General features: G+C 42.7%; 1 protein-coding gene across 1 annotated transcript in view; it reads left to right on the top strand.

The window, feature by feature from the left end:
* Positions 1–23,185, top strand: part of scara5 (scavenger receptor class A, member 5 (putative)) — a 68,312-nt gene that overhangs the window by 14,472 nt on the left and 30,655 nt on the right. Inside the window, exons 4-5 of the mRNA XM_066677799.1 lie at positions 20,101–20,286; positions 21,719–22,207. Of these exons, the coding sequence (XP_066533896.1) occupies positions 20,101–20,286; positions 21,719–22,207 (675 nt within the window). The remainder of the gene's footprint in view (positions 1–20,100; positions 20,287–21,718; positions 22,208–23,185) is intronic.

The following is a 23,185-nucleotide window of genomic DNA, read 5'->3' as shown; positions in this document are numbered from 1 at the left end:
GTAGTATTATAGCGATTATCCCTAGCTCTTCTACTCTTCTGAGAAGGACTTACACTAGATATTATAACATCCCTGTGAGGATTTGATGGCATTCAGCCATGAGAATGTTAGTGCAGACAGGCGCTAATGTTGAATGATTAGTTCTGGGCCACAAACCCCACTCCAGTACATCCCAGAGTTATTGAATGGTCCCGAATCACTCCAGAGAACGCAATTCTCTTCACAACCCAGTGCCGGGGGATTTATTCCCCTCTGGAGGGCACTTGCCATTGGCTACAGTTCCAATGGCATGTGAATTTGTATGATTTACAATTTTTTATTATTTTTTTTAAGATTAGATTCAGGCCACTTTTGATATGTGGTGTTCAAATCCACTCCATATTCGATCTGTGGCACTGTGACTTTATCTGAACAGCTGGATAGTGACTTCTATGTCCATCCATGGACAAGCATTTTTTTATTATTGGACAACCTCTTAATCCAGACTCCCATCACTCATGAGGAAAAAAAATAAGAGGTCGGGAAATTGGTATTAAGTGTTTAAAAAGAAATAAAATAACAAACAAACACAAGAAGAGCTTATTTCTTTGCAGTTCTTAGTTTATTTCAGCCGTGAACGGGTTTTGGCCACAGATTTGTTGATAGGAACGATTTGTCCCCACAGTTTATTTACAAATCATTCTCCAATTTATTGTAGAGCCATCCCTAGAGAACAGAGCCTGTCAGTGGAGCAGAAAGTGGAGACACACTGCTATCACTAGCCTTGATTTCTGAAGAAAAGTTGGACGAGCAAGTGTCCGCATATTTATGGGTCAGTCCGCGTCCCCATGCTGTGATCTTCACAGAGGAAGGCTTTGATGTGAAATTAGCATGAGCACATTTATATCCATTGTAGAGCTGATTCTGCTCGAGTCGGCAGGAATCCAACAGCTGTATAACATCTGTCCACACACACACACACACAGCTCAAAATAATCACTACACTTCCCTCTTGATCTAGAACAGTGCCAAGATACGGCGAGAGCAGATAGCATCAGTGCAGGGGAAACAGAGTCAGTCAGTAACTGGCCAAGAAGGCGATGAAAGAAGACTGCGGCAAGCTTTTAAACGTCCTCTAACAGGTTAATAAAGGTCATAATAAAAGTCTGATGTTCATGGAGATATTAAAAGAAAGCTGGGGGATTAATAACAGCTTAACAGTACAAACATTTATGTTGTTATTGTTGGTTTGGACTGATTTCCTTCCTCATTTGACCCTTTAGCCACTGGCCGTTCAATCCCGTTTGCTACTAATATAAAAGTATGACAGCAAAAGCATGTGGAGTCAGTCCTGTATTTCCAATCTGCAAAGGAGAGCTCAACACACTTGGAGGAGCACACTAACCAAAGCTATGTGGTCATAACTAACTAGTGAATGACTGCTTTGGCTAGTGTCTATTTAATGTAAACAATAACCTAGGTTTTTAAGTGTTGAAACTGCACATACTCGTGATGTTTATATAATATTAACCCTTAGAACAGATAGTGGGTCCAAATTTGATGTACATTTGATCTTACATTAATTGTAACTGAAGAGTTATTAGGTATTAACTACAGAGCAGTTAATAAGAAATAATAGTAGCATCCGAGTTGCAGTCTGAATAGGTTTCGATGCTATAAACACAATATAAAAAGGTCGTACGTGAGAAATTATTTATATAAAATGACATCATGTATTTCTACGTCTGTTATTGTTTTGCTGGAAATGACAGTGAAATCTAAGACCTCAAATTAGACACGTTTGTTGAATAAACAGGCCGAAATTGGCTTCAAAACAATGCAAAACTCCATTAGCTTGACACTGAGAACATTACTGTACTTCCCTGCAACATGATCCTAAACGTAGAGGAGGGGTCAGTGACACAACTCCGCTGGTATCTCCATTAAAGCCAGAGCCCCTGGAGGGTGTGACCGGGATTAAGTCAAATTCACTCACCCGCCAGGACGGCTCAGAAACGCTCTCAGAGCTCTGGGATTGGCCGTGTTTTAACACGCTCCAGGAGAAAATATAAACCCAGGGCTCATGTACAGAAAGATATGGCAACCCTTGTTGCCAAGTTTTATGAGAGGAGGGTAATGGCCTTATTTGGCTGGAGTTTTAGTTGGAGAAACTGGGGGATCATGAGAAAGAAGTGCCTCAGAACGCACAGCCAGGACACCTCCTAGAGAGCCCCATCCATTTATTTTATAGGTCTATTAATTTTATAGGCCCAAAGACGGGTACGAGAGATAGAGAGAGAGATTTAGCAGCTTAAGCTGTATCCACGGCTGAACAGGATTAATACTACCTTAAATACACACACTCTGTGGTCCAGAATTCCAAGTATAGTCTTCAGAGTCCAAGAGAGCTTAATGGTAGGGTAGAATGGGCCTCCCTCTTGCTACACCACCCTGAGACTTGCGTAAAAACACAGCTGTACATTTGCTGATTTAACCGAACTTGTGATTAGGGTTCTCCTCCAAACGCGTGGAGCTTCTCGGTTATTTATTTATTTATTTATGTATTTATTTTAGAAGAAATACTTGATATATTGATGATTCTTCGTATTTATTCTAATGAATAAATGTCCACATCAAACAATTTTGCTTTAAACAATTAGCTTTAATCTATTTTCTCTGTTGGTTTTAATTTTGTAAAATATCTGTGATTAAACCAGTTGATGCAGAAATCGCCTTAATTTCTAAATTAAAAACTATGATCTTATATTATATGAACCATAATATGCAGCCTTTTTCTGCAGCCCTCCGAGTGGTCATATTTTTTCCTATAAATCTGCTGATAGAGGAGTTACGGTGTGTGCACTTTAATGCTGTGCAGAGTGAAATAAATCAAACTAAAAGCTTGCTCTAGAATAAAACTAAAGCACTCTTTGTGCTCCTCTCCATTTTTTTAAACAGTTTCAAATATTCGTATGTCCTAAATATCGTCTGATTTGATCAACCCAGCGATATATCAGTCGAGCTTTTTGTTAAACCATAGGATAGAGAACATGAGCAAAAACATCAAAGCCAAAACTGCACGTGTCCAGACTCTCTGAGACGTTTATGTTACATTAGTGAAACATGGAAACAGGGCCCCCTGGGGAGCGTCCAAGCAACTGGCACCAATCACGATCTGGACACGGCTAGTTATGCTAGCTCTGGGACTTATTAACCCCTTCACGACTGACTCTGATTTCAACACACAAGCACATCATCACCATCTGCAGAAACCATTGGATATTGTGCTGTTGGATTGAGAAGTATTCGTAAAGGTATTCAGAAGTTCAACATGCTATTGTTTATATTATACATTATTACATTTATAAACACTGACTTTGTGGCACTTTGTGCACACAAATCCCCAGAGACGCTCTGGAGCAGCCTAAGGTCGCCATGCTTCATCTTTCGGAGTGATGCAGCATCATTCAACGCTTCCAGAATATATTGCCCATCATGTGTCACTGTATTTACTAATGCTTATGTGGCTAAAACCACCAAATCCTCACAGCAATGTGAAAAACATTTAGTGTCAAACCTTTTACTATGGCAAAGAAGAACCCATACCCTTGATTTGAGAAGTAATGTAGGGTGAGCATCCTCCTATTTGTCCTCTACCTTACCCTGACACTAACACTAACCTAGAACCTGGAGAGAGATGCTGTTGCTAACGTCAACATTTGGCTAATTTACATAGTCTCTGACTGTGCTTTCAAAGCAGCGCTGGTGTAATTAAACTCTTATTGGCTGCGCTGATGTTTCCCAGTGAAAGAAAGAAATGAAGATAGAGTGAGAGAGAGAGATTTAGTTTGGATTCAGAGCCAGTTGAAGACTTGGCTTTCTACTCACGGCTTGAGAGCTGAACTCCATCCATCTGGGTAAATAGTTCATCAAAGGGGCCACAGCTGGGACGCCCCAAAAACAAAAACATGACAAGCCTTTTCCCAACAGTCTCACATTCGGGGCCTCCCTTGATATTCCCGCTCCAACATGACGTCTCGTTTGGAACGGCCGGTGCCAAACACACTCGAGCTGCCCTTGGGGTTCACGCTGCACTCAGGGGTGTTTAGATTGGGGTCCATTTGCCTGAGATCTTCTTGGGGCTACTATCTAACCTGACTTCACTGGCTTTTATTTAGGTTGAATGAGGACTGAAAATAGGGGTACACCAAAAATTTGGTTCATCTACTGTAGGTGAACCATATTTATCTTCCTAAAAACCTTTGTATATCTCTTGGTAATGTTGTAGCTGAGAGAGCAGGTGATGAACCAGCATCTGTTTTCTGACTGTGCAGCTGAAATCTAACAGATTTAAGAGTGGGGTTAGTATGGAAAGAGAACTAATACATCTAGACCGGGGGTGACCAAAGCACCAACAGCCTCACATTATTATTGACTCTGGAGGTGGACAGGTAAACGTAACTGACTGGCATTAAATATGGCCACGGTCATGTGTAAGGGCCTATTCACAGTCTGATATTTTTGGAAGAAAATAACAAATGATTTCTGAATTCTCTGAAATCATGGGAGCACTGCAGTTAAAGCAGACACTGGGTTCATCCTATTCCACAGCAAAGTCATCACACTAAGATCCAACACCTCATTCAGGATCTGAAGCTGTATAACAGGCTGTTCTTGAAGGCGTCTCCATAGGTCAATGTTGTTTCTCTCATTAAAAACTCTAAGCTATATTTTTGTTAACCTCCACATTTTTAACCAGTGTGTTGCATACCTTTATTCTCTTTTTTTATTCTATTTCTTTTGCAACTATGACAATGCAGCTCTGACTGATCGACCTGATCTTAGCACATCTGTACAAAGCAGAAAATAGAAAAGACTCTAAGTAAAAAGGACAGCAATAATATACGTGTTTAAACTTTTTAAAACCTTTATTTATTTATTTTTGTGTAAAAACTGGATTCAGTGTGAATAGGCCTTAATGCTGTAGATTATAAGCAACCAAAACAAGGCTTTATTGTTTAGGGAATTCACAGAGCAGCGATGAGTAAACAGTCCAAGGAAAACCACAAGAAAACCAGAGGAAAACAGTAGAATGAGCCAAAGTCTGAGACAAGTCTGTACACAGGAAAACAAACAACGAAGACCACTCAGTACACATCGAGAGATTAAAAACAAACAGCTTATAAAGGCTAAGACACAGGTGAAAGAGTTCTCTGATTGGACGGTGAGCTGTCAGGGAACACGTTAGCCCTGGAGGAATTCTGGGAGTTGGAGTTCTCCCAGGTTTGTGTGATTATGTTATTATTTATTTATTTTTATTATTTTTTTTTTTCAGCCGTTTTACTTGCAGTATTCTGATATCAATACACATCACTGACGTTTTTATTCTTTAGAGGTAGATTTTTTTTCCCCTGTCCCTTAGAAAACGTAGCTCTCATGCTAAAAAATTGTGGCCACCCCTGATCTAGACACAAAGTTCTCGGTGTGTATCCCTAATATCGCAGACTCTAGTGGATACTGCTCATAAAGACCACTTTGAGAGTCCCTGAAGAGTGGGGTTAGTATGGAAAGAGAACTAATACATCTAGACCGGGGGTGACCAAAGCACCAACAGCCTCACATTATTATTGACTCTGGAGGTGGACAGGTAAACGTAACTGACTGGCATTAAATATGGCCACGGTCATGTGTAAGGGCCTATTCACAGTCTGATATTTTTGGAAGAAAATAACAAATGATTTCTGAATTCTCTGAAATCATGGGAGCACTGCAGTTAAAGCAGACACTGGGTTCATCCTATTCCACAGCAAAGTCATCACACTAAGATCCAACACCTCATTCAGGATCTGAAGCTGTATAACAGGCTGTTCTTGAAGGCGTCTCCATAGGTCAATGTTGTTTCTCTCATTAAAAACTCTAAGCTATATTTTTGTTAACCTCCACATTTTTAACCAGTGTGTTGCATACCTTTATTCTCTTTTTTTATTCTATTTCTTTTGCAACTATGACAATGCAGCTCTGACTGATCGACCTGATCTTAGCACATCTGTACAAAGCAGAAAATAGAAAAGACTCTAAGTAAAAAGGACAGCAATAATATACGTGTTTAAACTTTTTAAAACCTTTATTTATTTATTTTTGTGTAAAAACTGGATTCAGTGTGAATAGGCCTTAATGCTGTAGATTATAAGCAACCAAAACAAGGCTTTATTGTTTAGGGAATTCACAGAGCAGCGATGAGTAAACAGTCCAAGGAAAACCACAAGAAAACCAGAGGAAAACAGTAGAATGAGCCAAAGTCTGAGACAAGTCTGTACACAGGAAAACAAACAACGAAGACCACTCAGTACACATCGAGAGATTAAAAACAAACAGCTTATAAAGGCTAAGACACAGGTGAAAGAGTTCTCTGATTGGACGGTGAGCTGTCAGGGAACACGTTAGCCCTGGAGGAATTCTGGGAGTTGGAGTTCTCCCAGGTTTGTGTGATTATGTTATTATTTATTTATTTTTATTATTTTTTTTTTTCAGCCGTTTTACTTGCAGTATTCTGATATCAATACACATCACTGACGTTTTTATTCTTTAGAGGTAGATTTTTTTTCCCCTGTCCCTTAGAAAACGTAGCTCTCATGCTAAAAAATTGTGGCCACCCCTGATCTAGACACAAAGTTCTCGGTGTGTATCCCTAATATCGCAGACTCTAGTGGATACTGCTCATAAAGACCACTTTGAGAGTCCCTGAAGAGTAAAACACTAAGGGAGTAGCAGAGCGCTGATGCGTTTTCAGCACAGTTTGGCCAGACCGGTGGGAGTAGTGTTCCCGTAACACAGACTTCACCCGGGTCTTCGAATTGTTCTTTTCCCAGAAAAACTGTCTCTGATCGCAGGCTCTGCTCAAACCCAGAGTTACTCCAGCACTCCCACAGATGTCAGGGCTTTGAATGTGTGTGTCCATGGGGCTGATGAAGTGGAGAAGGGGGGTTTGTTTCCCAGAACCACGCTGCAAGCCAGCAGAACCGCAATCTGATCAATCTGATGAAGCTGATTGTGGGCCAGCTCTCAGTGCTAACACCCATATGCCCTGAGGATGGCTTTACACAGTGAAACCAGGATGAAACTACCGTCTATTTCATCTGCTTCACTGACCATACAGGAGCAATTTATAGCTCAACAATTACAGACATTGGAACATCTGTTGCAGTGCATATTTCGTTAGCCCCCTTTCGCCCTGTTCTTTATTGCTCAGGAAGCCCACAGGACCCCCTCAGCGCTGCAGTGACACTGACGTTTGTTGTGCTGGTACGAGTGGATCAGACACAGCAATGCCTACCGGAGTTTTTAAACCCCTCACGGTCACTGCTGACTGGAAATAAATAGTGGGCAATAGCCAGTGATCATTGATGAGGAACTAGAGGAGGACCAACCACAACTAGATTGGACAGTGAGCAGTTTTGAGAAACTCTAGCAGCACTGATGTGTCTGATCCACTTGTACCAGGGCAACACACACTAACACACCACATCAGCATTGATGGCTTGGACCGAGAGCTTTCCGGAGCTACTTTGAGACCTACAGACAGTAGAAAAGTCAATCCCATCCTTAGAGAAAAGTCAGTCTGCCAAAGCAATGTCTCACTTTGTTGCGTACACATTCACTGGGGTTAGAGTGTCTGAAGAGAGGGCCCCAAAGCCAGTCTAGAGTGCGTCTCCAAACAGTGGTTGCTGGGAAACCAGGCTGGAACCTGGAGCTGGCCCCCCTTGGCTGTGTGCTCTGAGCTGGGGAAAAGCCGTTCTAATGAGTGTTTGTACCCCATCAAGCCTCCATTGTCCAGACCTCATTAGCCCAGGGCTGCTCTCAGAACACAGTGGGAGCCGTTAAGAAAAAAAGCGCAGCCAGAAGTCAACGACACATTGAGGGACACAGAGTTAAAGGTAATTAACATCCCAGTGCTAATTGGGGCTGACCTCGGTGGCCATTAGCCATACGCTAGCTTTTTGGGTGGTGAGGAATAAAGATTTATTTTGCATTCTGAACACCCTACAATGATTTGTTCAACAGGTTTAAAAGCAATTTTACAATCACATACTGGTTAGGTTTACGGTTAAGTTTAGGGCCACAGTTAGAATTAGGGCTAAGTGTTAGCGAAAACACAAAACAAGCACAAATATTTTCTGTGTCGAATCTGGGGTTCGAATGTTGGGTTTACAATTAAATATACAGTTAGAGCTATGGGTTTAGGGGTAGAGTTATTATGAGGGTTAAGCTTAGTGTTTTCATGCCGGGTTGCCAGACATTCTTTTGAACACACAAATATATTTAGTATATTTATTGTTTAGTATATTTAGTATAGTATATTTAGTATATTTATTCATATTTTATGAATATTAATTATATTAACTCATTGTATAAATTCTGAAAATGGTCTTGCAGTAAAATATGTATGAAATCACCATTAGACCAGGTTGCAAACACATACACACACACACAGACCTTACTTTACATACAGTTTACACCGAGTTACAATACGCTACCTATTAATTCCTGTATACAATGTCAGTTTGAAATTATTATTGTCCTCACTGTGTACACTGTGTAATTTGAACTCCTGGTCTCTGTGGGACCCTGGTCCTGGAGGAATGTAGTTTCAATCCACTGTGTATATGTATATAGCTGAAATGACAATAAAGCCTTTCAAACTTGCTTAGCAACTGCGCAATAAACCCACCACATAAATATAACAAATAAAATCTAACTTCTTACAAAACTGAGTTTCTTTACTGGTTAATGTTGATTGATTATATGGCTGCAAACTTCAAAAACTGATATCTTTATCCATGTATATTTTACCGTTTTATCCAGGTCTGCTTCCATGTGCGCAGATATAGACTTAGAGATCAAAGAGTAAGGGGAGGCATGCTTCGAAGCTAAAATTCAGGTCTCTGTATAAGAGCTTAAATACCATCTAATAAACTGGAGTCTGCTGCTTTATGATAAACTGAATAATCAGACAAACCACTGACATCTGATAGTGAGTGTATTATTGGTGTGCACTGTGGAAAGACATAATCCAACTGGTGAAATGATGGTAGAAACCTTGCATGATCACAGACATCAGAAATCAAAGTCAAGTGATGAGTCAAATCCTTGTTCTCGGTCCGTATTCTTCCTCGAGGCTAAAGCCGTCTGAAGTCAAGTGCTCACAAGAGCGGAAGCCTTGCCTTGTTGACTCTGCCCCTCGAACCTCCTTCCAAATGCATTTCTTCCCAAATGAATGGCTGGATTCAGGGGGAAGAAGTCAAGTTTCAAAAGTCAGATTCCAGGGGGCAACCTCTTTTTCTCCCAGAGCAGCGACTGGGTCTTTGACTCTCTGCAGGAGGCCAAAGCTAAAGTCGGTTTTAATCGAAAAAAACTGAGATTAAGAATGTTTTCTCTGTTTTATTGTTAAAAGAGTAAAGCCTAGAAGATGAGCTAACACCCTGGTAGGAAGAGACACACAGACAAGTGTAGAGACACTTTCACCTTTGGTTATTTAATATGCTTCCAATTTTTGTGGATTTCTACTATGTCATTTGAACACAGTGGTGGAAAGAACCAATAGAAACGCTCCAAAATTGCTTGGAATAAAATGTTTTTACATAGACTTCCATTGAAAGTTAAGAAGGTATTATCCTGCTCTTATAAAATTACTTCTTCAGAGATACATATTTTCTTTGGACAGTGAAGATATTAAAGAGAAAATATAAAATGACAGGAGGAGTACTGCTCTTGTTGTATACATGTCCTGGCCTGAAATCCAAAAACCTCAACTCTCAACTGAAAGTATTCACAGTTTGAGCAGCTGGTCTGAAAAAGAGTTTAGCAGTTTTTCACAAAATATTTGAATGGTAAATTAAACAGTTTTTCATCAAGTCAGGCGTCAAATCGATGGCCGTGGAGAAGTCTTAAGAATGACTCTCCGCAGGAGTGTCTAGTCCCTGTGTAAATATACCCTGACACAGAACCCTTTTTTTATTGTCTAGACAACAAGCCGCAGACATCAGCGCCACGGCTGTGCCTGAGTTGTGTGTAAAAGCAGTTTCCCAGGCCCCTTTGGCCATCTTCTCCTGTCATTTCCAATCATTTCCAGTTGTTACTCAAGACTTACCTGCTATATCCTCACTCCTTTCCCTGACGGACACTTCTGGAGAATAGAAGTGACATGATTTAGCATAATATCTGTTGCAGGAAATAGTTTAACAGCAGGTCTGCGTATATCACACAGACGGAGAGGGGGGAACCAGAGAATGAGTAGAATGAATGGCGTAGTGTAACCGAATCCTCTAATTACACCAACACCATGAAGCTGAGGTATTTCAGTTGTCCCAAGTGGACTAGCAGGTGTCTCTCTATTCCTGTATGTGGCTTCTTATCCTTGATCATGTGGCTGGGCTTTGGCCTTGCAGCCAATCGTATCTTGGTGTAGTCTTGGTAACCAATCCCTACCTGAAGTAGGGTCAAAGGACCAGATCCCAACCATGCATTTCAGGGCTCAGCTGTGTATGTTTGGGCATGGTCATAAATTACCACCTTAAAGTTATGCTGGCCAAGATGCTGGCATTGTCCAAATATTGCTAAGCAACTCCAGGATCAAGCATCCTGTCCACCTCCAGCCATAAGGACAATTAGGCAGTCAATCCTAGGCATTAGTCTGAAAGGTTGGTCAGGAAAGAGGAAATGAAAAAAGCCTTTGTCCCCAAGCCGACAGACCCCAAAAGCTCTTTTGCATGTGTCTGAAGTAAAGACCACTCTTTCCTGGGGTCCGCCATCAAGAAGGAAGATCAAAAACACTCATTTAGACCCGGATACCAGGTCTATCCTGTCTCAAATGGCACCGCGACATTTCGGCAACTCTTCCCAGACTTGCTCAACTGTACAACCAGATGTCCTGGAGGTAAACAGCCCTCTGTTTGGGGCAGAGAAGTTTGGGGTTGCCATCCCAACCCTGCATCAGTGACGTACTTCCACCAGCAATAATAATAATGACCCGAGCTCCTTCTTGACAAACTGAAGCCAAAATTCGCAGCTAATTCCTCTCAGCAGCCTGGCAGATTTACCCAAGCTCAGATTATCCCCATCTTGGCCCGGACCGCACTGTAACTTGTGGGCCGTGTGTTTTGACACAACGACCAGGCCAATGAAAGCTAGACCACAGCCATGTTGTCTCAATTTGTGTGAAATCAGTCTTGCTTCCCAGGTGGTGGGGAGGTCCAGCTCCAGTTTGAGAGGCAGAGTGTTGAGAGTTTATGATGTCTGGGATGTTGTATTGGGAAAAACAAATCAGGGATGAGGCCTCAGAAGGAAGGGAAGATAACCACAAGAATGCATTCCAAAGCCAACAGCACAAACACACCACAATGAGGCATCATTTACTATCATTTATTATATTGTCTATTGTGTCCAACATGGTCATTTATGCCTGTCTCATACAGCAGTTAAGGAAATAAAAGCATACTGTAGATGTTGGAGAGATTGGAGTTTTACAAATGTTCCAGTTTTCCAGTCATTCCAAGAGTAACATTTTTGCCTTATTTAATGGTTTAGATTAATCCCCTTATCGCTGTATTTTAATGATCCTGACACCCCCCACAGGATCCCCTCAGGAGGTGTGTTATGCCATTTTTCCACTGCATGGTCCTAGCACTATTATACTCAGCTTTTCTGACGTCCAGCACACACTCACCATCTGTAAAATCTCCAGCTACAGCGGAGATATCATTTGTTTTTGTCCGACTCACGACGGCAACTTGTAAAATTATGCTGTGATCTTTTGAAGAGATTCAAACGCTCCTTGGATTGGTGGCTGATGAAAGAATCCAGCTGCAACAAGGAAGGAACAAACTCTGCTGATCTGTCTGAAAAAGAATAATACACATATACACCATGAGTGAACAATACTTAATGTTACTGCTGTGGTTGTTGTGGTTTCCAGTGTTTTGAATTTTAGGGAACATCCGTGGTAGTGGAAAACAAACCAGGTACCAAACTGCAAATAATGCTGATTAGAGTCGAGTACTGTAGGTACCACTCAGTGTGCACCATTAGTGTGTCTTGTGCTGGTGCATGTGGATCAGACACAGTAGTATCTGCTGAGGTTTTTAAATCTCTTCCAATCTCTTCCAGTGTCAATTGCACAGCTGTACAATACAGGATTGGGGAGTTTTCCTATTTCCTGCACAATGTTGAAAAGTCACTGAAGGACAGCAGAGCCTTATTTAAAATGGGTTAACTAGCCCTTTCATTTCTATTTCATTGCTGTAAACACTGTGGTTACACCTCAGCATCATATTCCTTGTGTTGGACTGGAAACTCTTTCTTTGTCCAGGGCAAGGTTTAATGGCCTGTGAGGATTTGACGACACTGATGTTGGGTGAATGGCTCTGGATCATGAACAGCACTCCAGCTCATCCCAAAGCTACTGGATGGCGCTGCATTCACTGCAGAGCTGAGTTGGGAAACGGATATGGTGCAATGTAACACTATATTTACAGAATATATACATGATGGAAAAGTAATGCCATGTCCAAGCACGTCCAATGATGTAAGGACAAGTACGCTAACACATTACAGAAATGTCTGGGTACATACAGAGTTACTAAACTCACAATCGAGTAAAAGAAATGCAAGGCTTCCATGTAGTAGGTTTTGAAGGCTGAAATACCACAAAAGCCGCTATGATTGCGCTAGGCTTAGCCCAAACATCCTCCTGTTATTCAGACTGGGGCACGCTAGCCAGCTTGTAACTGTCATTTTGACAGAAGTAAGGCTCAAATAAAGCTGTTTGAAGTGAGAGACTGTGTGTACCTGTGTATTTTCCCTCGCTGATGCCAGGCTGTAAAGACAGCAGTGTTTTTGATTAGTGAAAGCTAGCAGTGGCAGTCAGCACTAAAACATGGCACATATGAATGTGTGGGTATGTGTGCAAGTGTTTGTTTATGTGGTTGACTCAAAAGCTTTACACCGAATCCCAGTATTGCCCCCTCTTCAGGTGATGTGTGGACAGTACACCTCTGTGCAAACCTGAAGGATGTTTCTGAAAGGAATTGATTGATAAATATAGCAGTTCTTTTTTAATAGATCAAAAATGTAGGGGTTTAATACATTTGAATGTATTTTATTTAAAATATATTTGTATTTTATTATTTGAAAATAAGAACAGAACTGGATCAGTAACCAAAGCTGCTGAAGCTAACTGCAATATTTGTATTTATTTATTTATTATTATTATTATTATTAATATTATTATTTTGTGTGTGTAACATATAATTGTAATTCAAACATTCTCCTGCTCCTATGTTATTTTATTGTTGTTTTGTGTAGAATTAAAAATGACAATTGTCATTTTATTCAAACTTTTTTAAAAAAAAAGTTAAGTCTTTTAAAATAAGACATTGAGAAAAATGTATTGATCTCTGCATTCGTTATGAGCTCCATCAGGAAAAAGGCGCAGCAGAAGCATGTGATGGATTTATTCTGTCCTTGGGGATAATATTGTATCCAAAAGTATGTGTAAGTTTTGGTTTTGACGATTTAAATGTTAGCATTCGTGAAAGTAGTGCATTAGTAATTCATTTTTAGGTGTGTTTTTTATATAAAATTACAATTGTCATATTCAATATTACACAGCAATGACCATAAATTGACAACGGAGTGGGAGAATGTTATAAACCTGTTTATAGTTAGATATAACTTTGCACCAGACCCAGCCACACTATAAAAGCAGCACGTTAGAAGCTAACTTAAGCCTTCTGTGTGTGGACACAGTATAGTCCCAGTATAGTCCAGGTCCAGTTACAAACCTCTTCTCTTTTACACTGTACCTGACTGGAGAATGTCCTCGAGCTACTGGAAGCCAAAATTTCAGACCTACTCCTGAGTAACGAAAGCCGTCCTGATTTATAATCCGCTCTCCGAGACTGTCCAGCAGGGTCTTTGTAACCAATCCCTGTGTTTACAGCCACTAGAATTAATAACCAGGCCAAGAACAGATGAGAGAAGCAAAGAAGGAGGGATGGAGGATGAGGGAAGGGTGTGTAATGTCTTCCTCAGGTGTAACATCATCCGTAAATCTGCTTCTTGTTAGAATTCAGGAGGAAAAGAGAATCAATGAGTTCTCCAGTTCTCAAAGAAAGACAGACGACTGGCGTAAAGCGCATTAGCAAGGGGCTTTGTTTATTTCTGCGCTAATAATGAGGTACGAGAGGAAGTCCCGTTGAAAGACACTCTGGGTATAGCCTGGACTCTGGAGGCAGAGCCAGGAGAGTCGGAGCTGAAAGGCAGCTGGAACTGACCAAAGAGTTTATGTGTAATCCTAGTGATATTTTAGCCTTTTTTTCATAATTAATTTGCCATTTTGTGAACTAGGTTTTCTTTCTCTTTGCTCTCGCAATATCGTTTCTGCCAATTTCAACAACTAGGCCTCCTCCAATCACATGATGCTGCCAAACTAGGAGAGTGAAATCTAAAAAACTCATCAAGCCAACCACTTTAGCTTTAGAGGCTAATATAATGTCATTAGAGCTCAACACGGGCGGAACGGTAGTGCAGCAGATAGTGTCGCAGTCACACAGCTCCAAGCCTGGAGGCTGTGGGTTCAATTCCCACTCCGGGTGACTGTCTGTGAGGAGTTGGTGTGTTCTCCCCGTGTCAGCGTGGGTTTCCTCCGGGTGACTGTCTGTGAGGAGTTGGTGTGTTCTCCCCGTGTCAGCGTGGGTTTCCTCCGGGTGACTGTCTGTGAGGAGTTGGTGTGTTCTCCCTGTGTCAGCGTGGGTTTCCTCCGGGTGACTGTCTGTGAGGAGTGTGGTGTGTTCTCCCTGTGTCAGCGTGGGTTTCCTCCGGGTGACTGTCTGTGAGGAGTGTGGTGTGTTCTCCCTGTGTCTGTGTGGGTTTCCTCTGAGTGACTGTCTGTGAGGAGTGTGGTGTGTTCTCCCTGTGTCAGCGTGGGTTTCCTCCGGGTGACTGTCTGTGAGGAGTTGGTGTGTTCTCCCTGTGTCAGCGTGGGTTTCCTCCGGGTGACTGTCTGTGAGGAGTGTGGTGTGTTCTCTCTGTGTCTGCGTGGGTTTCCTCTGGGTGACTGTCTGTGAGGAGTGTGGTGTGTTCTCCCTGTGTCAGCGTGGGTTTCCTCCGGGTGACTGTCTGTGAGGAGTTGGTGTGTTCTCCCTGTGTCTGCGTGGGTTTCCTCTGGGTGACTGTCTGTGAGGAGTGTGGTGTGTTCTCCCTGTGTCAGCGTGGGTTTCCTCCGGGTGACTGTCTGTGAGGAGTTGGTGTGTTCTCCCTGTGTCTGCGTGGGTTTCCTCCGGGTGACTGTCTGTGAGGAGTGTGGTGTGTTCTCCCTGTGTCAGCGTGGGTTTCCTCCGGGTGACTGTCTGTGAGGAGTTGCTGTGTTCTCCCTGTGTCAGCTTGGGTTTCCTCCGGGTGCTCCGGTTTCCTCCCACAGTCCAAAAACACACGGTGGTAGGTGGATTGGTGACTCAAAAGTATTTGTAGGTGTGAATGTGTGTGTGTCTGTGTTGCCCTGTGCCCTCCAGGGTGTATTCCCGCCTTGCGCCCAATAATTCCAGGTAGGCTCTGGACCCACCGCGACCCTGAACTGGATAAGGGTTACAGATAATGAACGAATGAATGGCGCTCTACACGCTTGCAGTAGAATACTCTGATGCATCATTGTGGATGGAACTGCCCTTAACCCAGTGGAGGGTGGATTTACACCCTTCAAGGCCACATTTGCCATTAGATAAAGTGACCTTTGTCTCATGTGTAGTGCATCAGAATGCACCTTTCTATGGGTCAGTGCTGTTCACATAATTGCTCTCTCTCTTTCTCTCTCTCTCTCTCTCAAGCTGTTCCTGTCCTCTCTCATCCCCTTGTGAGCTCCTGTCCAAACATCTTGTGCTGTGGTTGCGTTGGACCCATGTTGTATTGGACACGGGTAAATCTATCAGGTCCAATAAAAGTGTGTTGCTTAGGGATGTGCAGAGAGATGAGTACAGTGAGAGACAACAGTGGGATCATTTTACCTCTGTTCTTTCCAGACCTCGCAGCTGACCTCACGGGCTGTTTTCATGCCAGTGAATGTCTCTGTGTTCAGAATCACATCAGCAGTTCAGCACCGTTCACTGCCAGTAGTTTAATGGTGGACAATTGAACGGACCGTTAAATATTACTTTGGGTTTACGTCTATAAAACTGGGGCCATATCCAGCCAAAGATCCCAAACAAATACACACTGGACGCAGAGCAGTTGTCGAGAGCCCTGTACAGAACTGCTCTGGCTGAGGATTAACACACTGGAGCCTGTAGTGCTTTACTCACACAAAGGCGAACCGTTACGGACAGCTGAGGAATGCATGACAAACGATGCTCTTGGACGGAGCGGTGGACGCTATCCCCTTCCTCTCTGAAGATGGCACAGCTGTTTGAGTGTAAATATTATGGTCCACGTTTCTCACCAAGTCCTTCATTCACAAAGTGGGCCGTCGGTTTAAAAAGGAAAGCAGCAGATGAACCTCAGAGGTGCGATAGTGAGGAAAGGTCAAGGGGTCACCAAAGAACTGGACATTCATTCATTCACGCTCCACACCTTTGTGTGTTTGTCAACAATCCACAATGGAGAGAGAGAGAGAGAGAGAGAGAGAGAGAGAGAGAGATTGTGTGTGTGTGGGGTTGGGGGGACTATAACTAATCATCAAGCTTGTAATGAAGGTCTGCAGGTGTGTTGTGTATCTTTAAAAATAATCCAAGCGTTCCAACATTGCTGTAGGGAGATGGTAACCTGAGAAAGAGAGAGACGGAGAGAGAAAGAGAGAGAGACCTGGCCCTGGAGAAGAACAAATGAGTCACAGCAGGCCTGTGTTTTCCCCTCATACACAGAGCATGTGTACTTCATTAACCAGAGCCCTGCAGGAGAGGACACTTTCTCTCTCTCTCTCTCTCTCTCTCTCTCTCTCTCTCTCTCTCTCTCTCTCTCTCTCTCTCTATCTATCTATCTATCTATCTATCTATCTATCTTTCTAAGTCTCTCTCTCACTCTCTCTCTCTCTCTCTCTCTCTCTCTCTCTCTCTCTCTATCTATCTATCTATCTATCTTTCTAAGTCTCTCTCTCTCTCTCTCTCTCTCTCTCTCTCTCTCTCTCTCTCTATCTATCTATCTATCTATCTTTCTAAGTCTCTCTCTCTATCTCTCTCTCTCTCCCTCTCTCTCTCTCCCTCTCTCTCTCTTTCTCTCTCTGTCTGTCTGTCTCTCTCTCTAAATCTCCCTCTCTCCCTCTCACTCTCTCATTCTCTCTCACTCTCTCACGCTCTCTCTCTCTCACTCTCTCACTCTCATGCTCTCTTTCTCTTTCTAGCTCTCTCTCTCTCTCGCTTGCTCTCTCTCTCTCACACACTCTCTCTAAATCTCACTCTCTCCCTCTCTCTCATGCTCTCTCTGTCTCTCTCTCTCACACTCACTCTTTCTCTCTCTCACTCTCTCATTCTCTCTCTCTCTCTCTCGCTTGTGCTCTCTCTCTCACACTCTCTCTCTCTAAATCTCACTCTCTCCCTCTCTCTCATGCTCTCAGTCTCTCACTCACTCTCTCTTGCACTCACTCTTTCTCTCTCTCACTCTCCTCTCTCTCTCTCACTCTCCTCTCTCTCTCTCTCCCTCTCTCCCTCTCTCTCATGCTCTCTCTGTCTCTCTCTTGCACTCACTCTTTCTCTCTCTCACTCTCCTCTCTCTCTCTCTCTCTCTCTCTCTCTCTCTCTCTCTCTCTCTCTCTCTCTCTCTCTCTCTCTCTATGGTAAACAGTGTCAGTGATGCCAAGTGTGGGCTGGAGGGAGGGATATGGAGCACAATGCAGTAATTATTGTTGGAGTGTGGTTTGAAATCCAGAGCTAATCGACCAGCATCAGGACCTGACACTGCTGATGCTCTCATGACTGCCATCAAATCATCACAGCAATATTAAAAAATCTAGTGTAAAGAAAATTTAGGGAGCGTACCTTTAACCCCAATTCCTTATTCAGCAAGAAGTTATAGATTGTACCTTTAAATTACACTTCTGTCGAACCCAAGGCTTTAACACAAGACGAAAACAGCCTGCTCCTCCCGGCGAGTGACGCAGTGACATCACTTCTGAGGAACCGATGGAACATCTGCTTTACATTTTGAAGCTTGCACGTTTTGGGTGTGTGTTGTCGTATGGGAACCATACTTACAGTGAGACTTTCCCAGCATGCCGTGCATGTCTCAGGGGAGTCTGTGATTGGTCACCGAGGGAGAGAGAGATTGGCGTTTGCTTCAGAGCAGAGTTCCAGGAGAAGTTCTAGAGTTCCTGATCCAAGGAGCTTTCCCACTTTAATTTACTCCGGTGGGAACAGAGGGGCTTGTGCTCTTGGCTCCAGTGTCCACAGTAAAGCTGTGTTAACCCTTTCCGCCTGATTAATAAGTGCTAGTGTAATAAGTCTAGATGCTGCTGGAGATGCCCTGGTCATGAATACCACAAGCCCACTTCACTTTGGTTTTTAGACGTTGACTTCTGCTGTATTCTCATGTGGACTGGACTCTTCTAGGACTCCCATCCTGGACAATGGCAGGTCTCCGTTAGTTTAAAAAAACTAAAGTGGGCACTTAGTGTTCTACTCCAAGCATAATGAGCCCACTCAGAGAGAGAGAGAGAGAGAGAGAAAGCAGAAGAGTGAAGAGTAAAAAGAGATACAAAAAGATAGAGAGAGAGAAAGAGAGACTAAGGGAGAGAAGGAAAAAAGGAGAGAGTGAGAAGAGAGACAGATATAAAGAGAGGGAGATAGATGTAAAGATAGATAAAAAGAGGGAGGCAGAGAGAGACATATGTAAAGAGAGAGAGATGAAAAGAGGGAAGGAGAGAGAGTGAGATGTAAAGAGAGACTAAGGGATAGAAGGAAAGAGGAGAGACTGAGAAGAGAGAAAGGTATAAAGAGAGAGAGATGTAAATAGAAATAGAAAGGAGGCAGAGAGAGAAAGAGAGATGTAAATAGAAATAGAAAGGAGGCAGAGAGAGAGAGAGAGAGATGTAAATAGAAATAGAAAGGAGGCAGAGAGAGAGAGAGAGAGAGATGTAAATAGAAATAGAAAGGAGGCAGAGAGAGAGAGAGAGAGAGAGAGACGTAAATAGAAATAGAAAGGAGGCAGAGAGAGAGAGAGAGATGTAAATAGAAATAGAAAGGAGGCAGAGAGAGAGAGAGAGAGAGAGAGAGAGAGATGTAAATAGAAATAGAAAGGAGGCAGAGAGAGAGAGAGAGATGTAAATAGAAATAGAAAGGAGGCAGAGAGAGAGAGAGAGAGAGAGAGAGAGAGAGATGTAAATAGAAATAGAAAGGAGGCAGAGAGAGAGAGAGAGAGAGATGTAAATAGAAATAGAAAGGAGGCAGAGAGAGAGAGAGAGAGAGAGAGAGAGAGAGAGAGAGATGTAAATAGAAATAGAAAGGAGGCAGAGAGAGAGAGAGAGAGAGAGATGTAAATAGAAATAGAAAGGAGGCAGAGAGAGAGAGAGAGATGTAAAGACAGATTTAAAAAAAGAAAGAGGGAGGGAGAGACAGATGTAAAGAGAGAATGATAGAGAGACATGTAAAGAGAGATAGAAGGAATGAGACAGAGATAGAAAGAGAGAGAGAGAGAGAGAGAGAGAGATCTATCCCCTGCTCTCCTGTCTCTCTGTGTGTGAGAAAGCGCAGCAGTTTTTGACAGTGGAGTCTCCACAGGGCGAGCGAGTATTACATCACCTCAGCAGAGCGGGTATTAAGTTACGAAACGTATCCCGGCCATTCGTTCCTCGGCAACCCCGGGCCAACAGAGCGTAAATCCTGATGGCCTTCACTTTCTGGTACGGAGAGGTGGAGTCCTAGTTCCCTCTGATTTCCATAAATCACCTGTCCACTCCCTACGAGGCATGGTTCTGGACGTTGGTGGAATGGTTTTAATGCTGAGCTTGATTGCTGCTCATAAAGAACAGTCATGTTGCTGCACGTGAACATTAAATCTTTACGACTGAAGTCTTGAGAGTCTTTGATTGATGTACTCAAACTTTTGAGTTTTCAAACTCTCTCTCTCTCTCTCTCTCTGTCTCAGTGTCCAGGACTCAGGTTTCTTCAGAGAAGCAGGAGGCTCTTCTGGAGAACGTGACCCGGCTTGGTGACCGCTCCGAAGCCCTGCAGGAAACCTTGGGTCAGCTGCCCTCCCAGAGTGACCTGCTGGAGAACATCTGGAAGCTGGAGAGCCTCTTCCACAACCACAGCGAACAGCTGCAACAACTGGGTATGACCTACATCCCATACCATGTGCCCAAAAGAATGGGGACACACTTTCTACTTAAGGTGCCCCCATTGTTCTCATTGGTTTTGGAACATAGATATAGATTGGGATTCTCCGGATAAACCACACATGACCGGCCCTAAGGTCACCATCCCCAATGCCCAATGTGGGCTAGAGGGGTCTGGTGGAGCACTGGACCTGGAGTGATGGAACACCATCTTCGGGTGGTGTTTGTGATCAATAAGTAACATCAGTAATGTTTTGGGGCTGAATGCAATCAGACAGCAATGTTCCAACACCTATTTTAAGCCTAAATGGAGACTATGTAGATGGTTTGCCTACGTTTTTTGGCCATTTGATTCTTGTTTTCAAATGGGAAAAGACTCTTTTCCCAGGTTTTAAAAACAATAAAAAGGAAAACAGGAAATGATGAATATTCATGTTGAAATGGAAATTGGGAAAACAACTCTTTATCTGATGAAAAGTACATTCCAAGGATATAAAAACAGTTTCCTGGGAATGTTGACAGGCGGCTAGTGGAGAGTTCACTTTTTGTTGTTTTTACACTGTTTTCACAGTTCACAGAGCTGCTGTCTGTTTTAACCAGGGCCAGAGACATGAAAAGAAGAGTCATGGTTAATCCACTGTTTCTGTCTGTTTCAGATCATGTGATGCACATTTAAATGATGTCAAGTTCTGTCTTAATTTTATTTTATGTTAAAGTTTTGTGTAGAATGTGCGTGCAAACTGAGACTCCAAGAGATCTGACTCTGAATTTTTGATCTAGTGTGGATTATCCTGACTCCTAGACACTCAAAGAATAGATTTTTGGGAGTCGACTCCTCTTCTCAAGCTCCGTTTACATTTTGAGTTCATTCACCACTCTCACTGTAAACAGAGTTGTGGAACCACACTCAGAATTTTGGACATTTGACAGTAATATCTGCACCATGTGCCATGACTGTAAGGAAGAAAGAGGTTTTCTGTTTAGAGTTGGAAACAGTTGACTAAAGCCATTTTAGACTAAAATTTCCTCACTCTCATGAAGTTAAATCCCATTTCTTCCCCATAATCATGAGACACAGTGGTAGATAATTCTGTAAAACAGTCTTCAACCCAGAACTGTGCCACTGATCTAGTGAAGAATGTGTGCAGTGGTTTGAGTCACTCTGACAACAGCCTCACAAAACCAAGAATGGAGCATTGTCCTGTTTTTAACTCCTTGTCATTTACTTTTCTGATTTCAAATGCAGAATTGGAGTCGTATCCTGTTTCAACACAAAAATCAGACAATTAGTTTCCTGTTTTCCTTTTTCTATTTTTGAACTAGACCTCAAATAATGGGCCGTTTTCCATGTTCCTAAATCATAAGTCGAATTGCTAAAATGGATGCAGACAATAACATAACTCTAAGCCCATATCTGTCTACCTTCAGGGCATCTGATGCAAGGCCTGGAGCGGGATATCCGAGACCTGCAGGCCCATGCTGAGCATGTGTCTGGCTCCATGTCCCAGATGGAAGAGGACCTGGGCATGGTCAGCATGTCCAGCAGGAGCAACAGCAGCAACCTGCAGACAGCCCTAGCTGGGGCGGTCATGTCCATTCACAGCCAGAACACCCTGCTGAAGGAGACCGTGGGCAATGTAGAACTGCTGCAGCAACACCTGGATGAGGTGCGCTGGACTGTGGGTACCGTCAACAACACACTCAGCAGTGACAGTACCCTGCAGCAGCTGGAGATGGAGCAGCTGCAACTGCAGCTAGGCAATGTGACGCAAGACACCAAGAGCATGAAGGTCCTGCAGGTCCACCTAGAGGAGCAGATGAGGAATGAGATCGAGATCCTCAACGTCATCACAGAGGACCTGAGACTCAAGGACTGGGAGCACTCCATGGCCCTCAAGAACCTCAGCATCATTCAGGGTAAGTATAAACACAGATCATAGGGGTCAATAGGATACACAGATTCTGCTGAGAAAGGGACCTCTGGAACCTCAGGGCCTAATGCTTTCAAATTGTTTTTGGGTGTCCATGTCTCTCTGTAGAACCGTTTTGTTTACTATAATTTATTTGGAAAAACCATTTGAGTGCCCAGATGATGGTCACTTATAGAGTTGTATGCAAAGGTGTGGTCAATCCTGGCCAAAACACTTTGAAAACTTTAAAGTGAAAAAAGAAAAACAACATAAACTTGAAGTTGCAGCTTGAATTTTTTGAAGAGGTTAATTTTGAGGTCTGGATTCAAACAAAATTTAATAAAAAGCACTCACATGATTTGTACAGTGTACAAAATACACACTGTACAAAATATAGTTCACCCTTCATGGAGGCACAAGGTAATGGGTGACGCCCACCCAGCATGGAAAATCAACCTTAACCCCAAATGTGTGTCTCCGGCTTGGAGAACCAATTGGCGCTGTGAATAGGTGGAGATACTGTCAAGCATTACTTGCATCACCCAATCATATAAGATAGTGACCTTTAAAACTACCAAACATCATCAATTTCACTGTAGAAATATTAGAAATTTCTGGGGCACCCATTTTTATTGTATATTTCATTTTTGAGATCTTATAGGGGTTTGATTGTGGGGATTTGTTCCCCTCATCACCAAAGTTCAGTTTCAAAGTTTGTAATTTTCTGCTAATCTCAAGCACATTCCGTAATGTTGAGGTCTGAACTCTGGACGAGTCAAAGACACTTTCTTTCTCTACAACCACAGCTTATTTTCCAGCACTGAGTTGAGTGGCTTATTTTCCAGTGCTAAGTGGAAAACGGAAAAACATCCTGTTGACGACAACATAAAAGACCCTAAATAGGAGGCAATTTCCATCCAGAAATGGGCTAAATGCTAGTGTTTCTAACCGAACATGCATGTCAGTTTGGAAAATAGACAGTAAA

The sequence above is a fragment of the Hoplias malabaricus genome, chromosome 7, assembly GCF_029633855.1.
Source record: "Hoplias malabaricus isolate fHopMal1 chromosome 7, fHopMal1.hap1, whole genome shotgun sequence".
NCBI lineage: Eukaryota > Metazoa > Chordata > Actinopteri > Characiformes > Erythrinidae > Hoplias > Hoplias malabaricus.
Note: the sequence above shows the minus strand (reverse complement) of the source record. Positions and strands in the feature narration are given on the sequence as shown.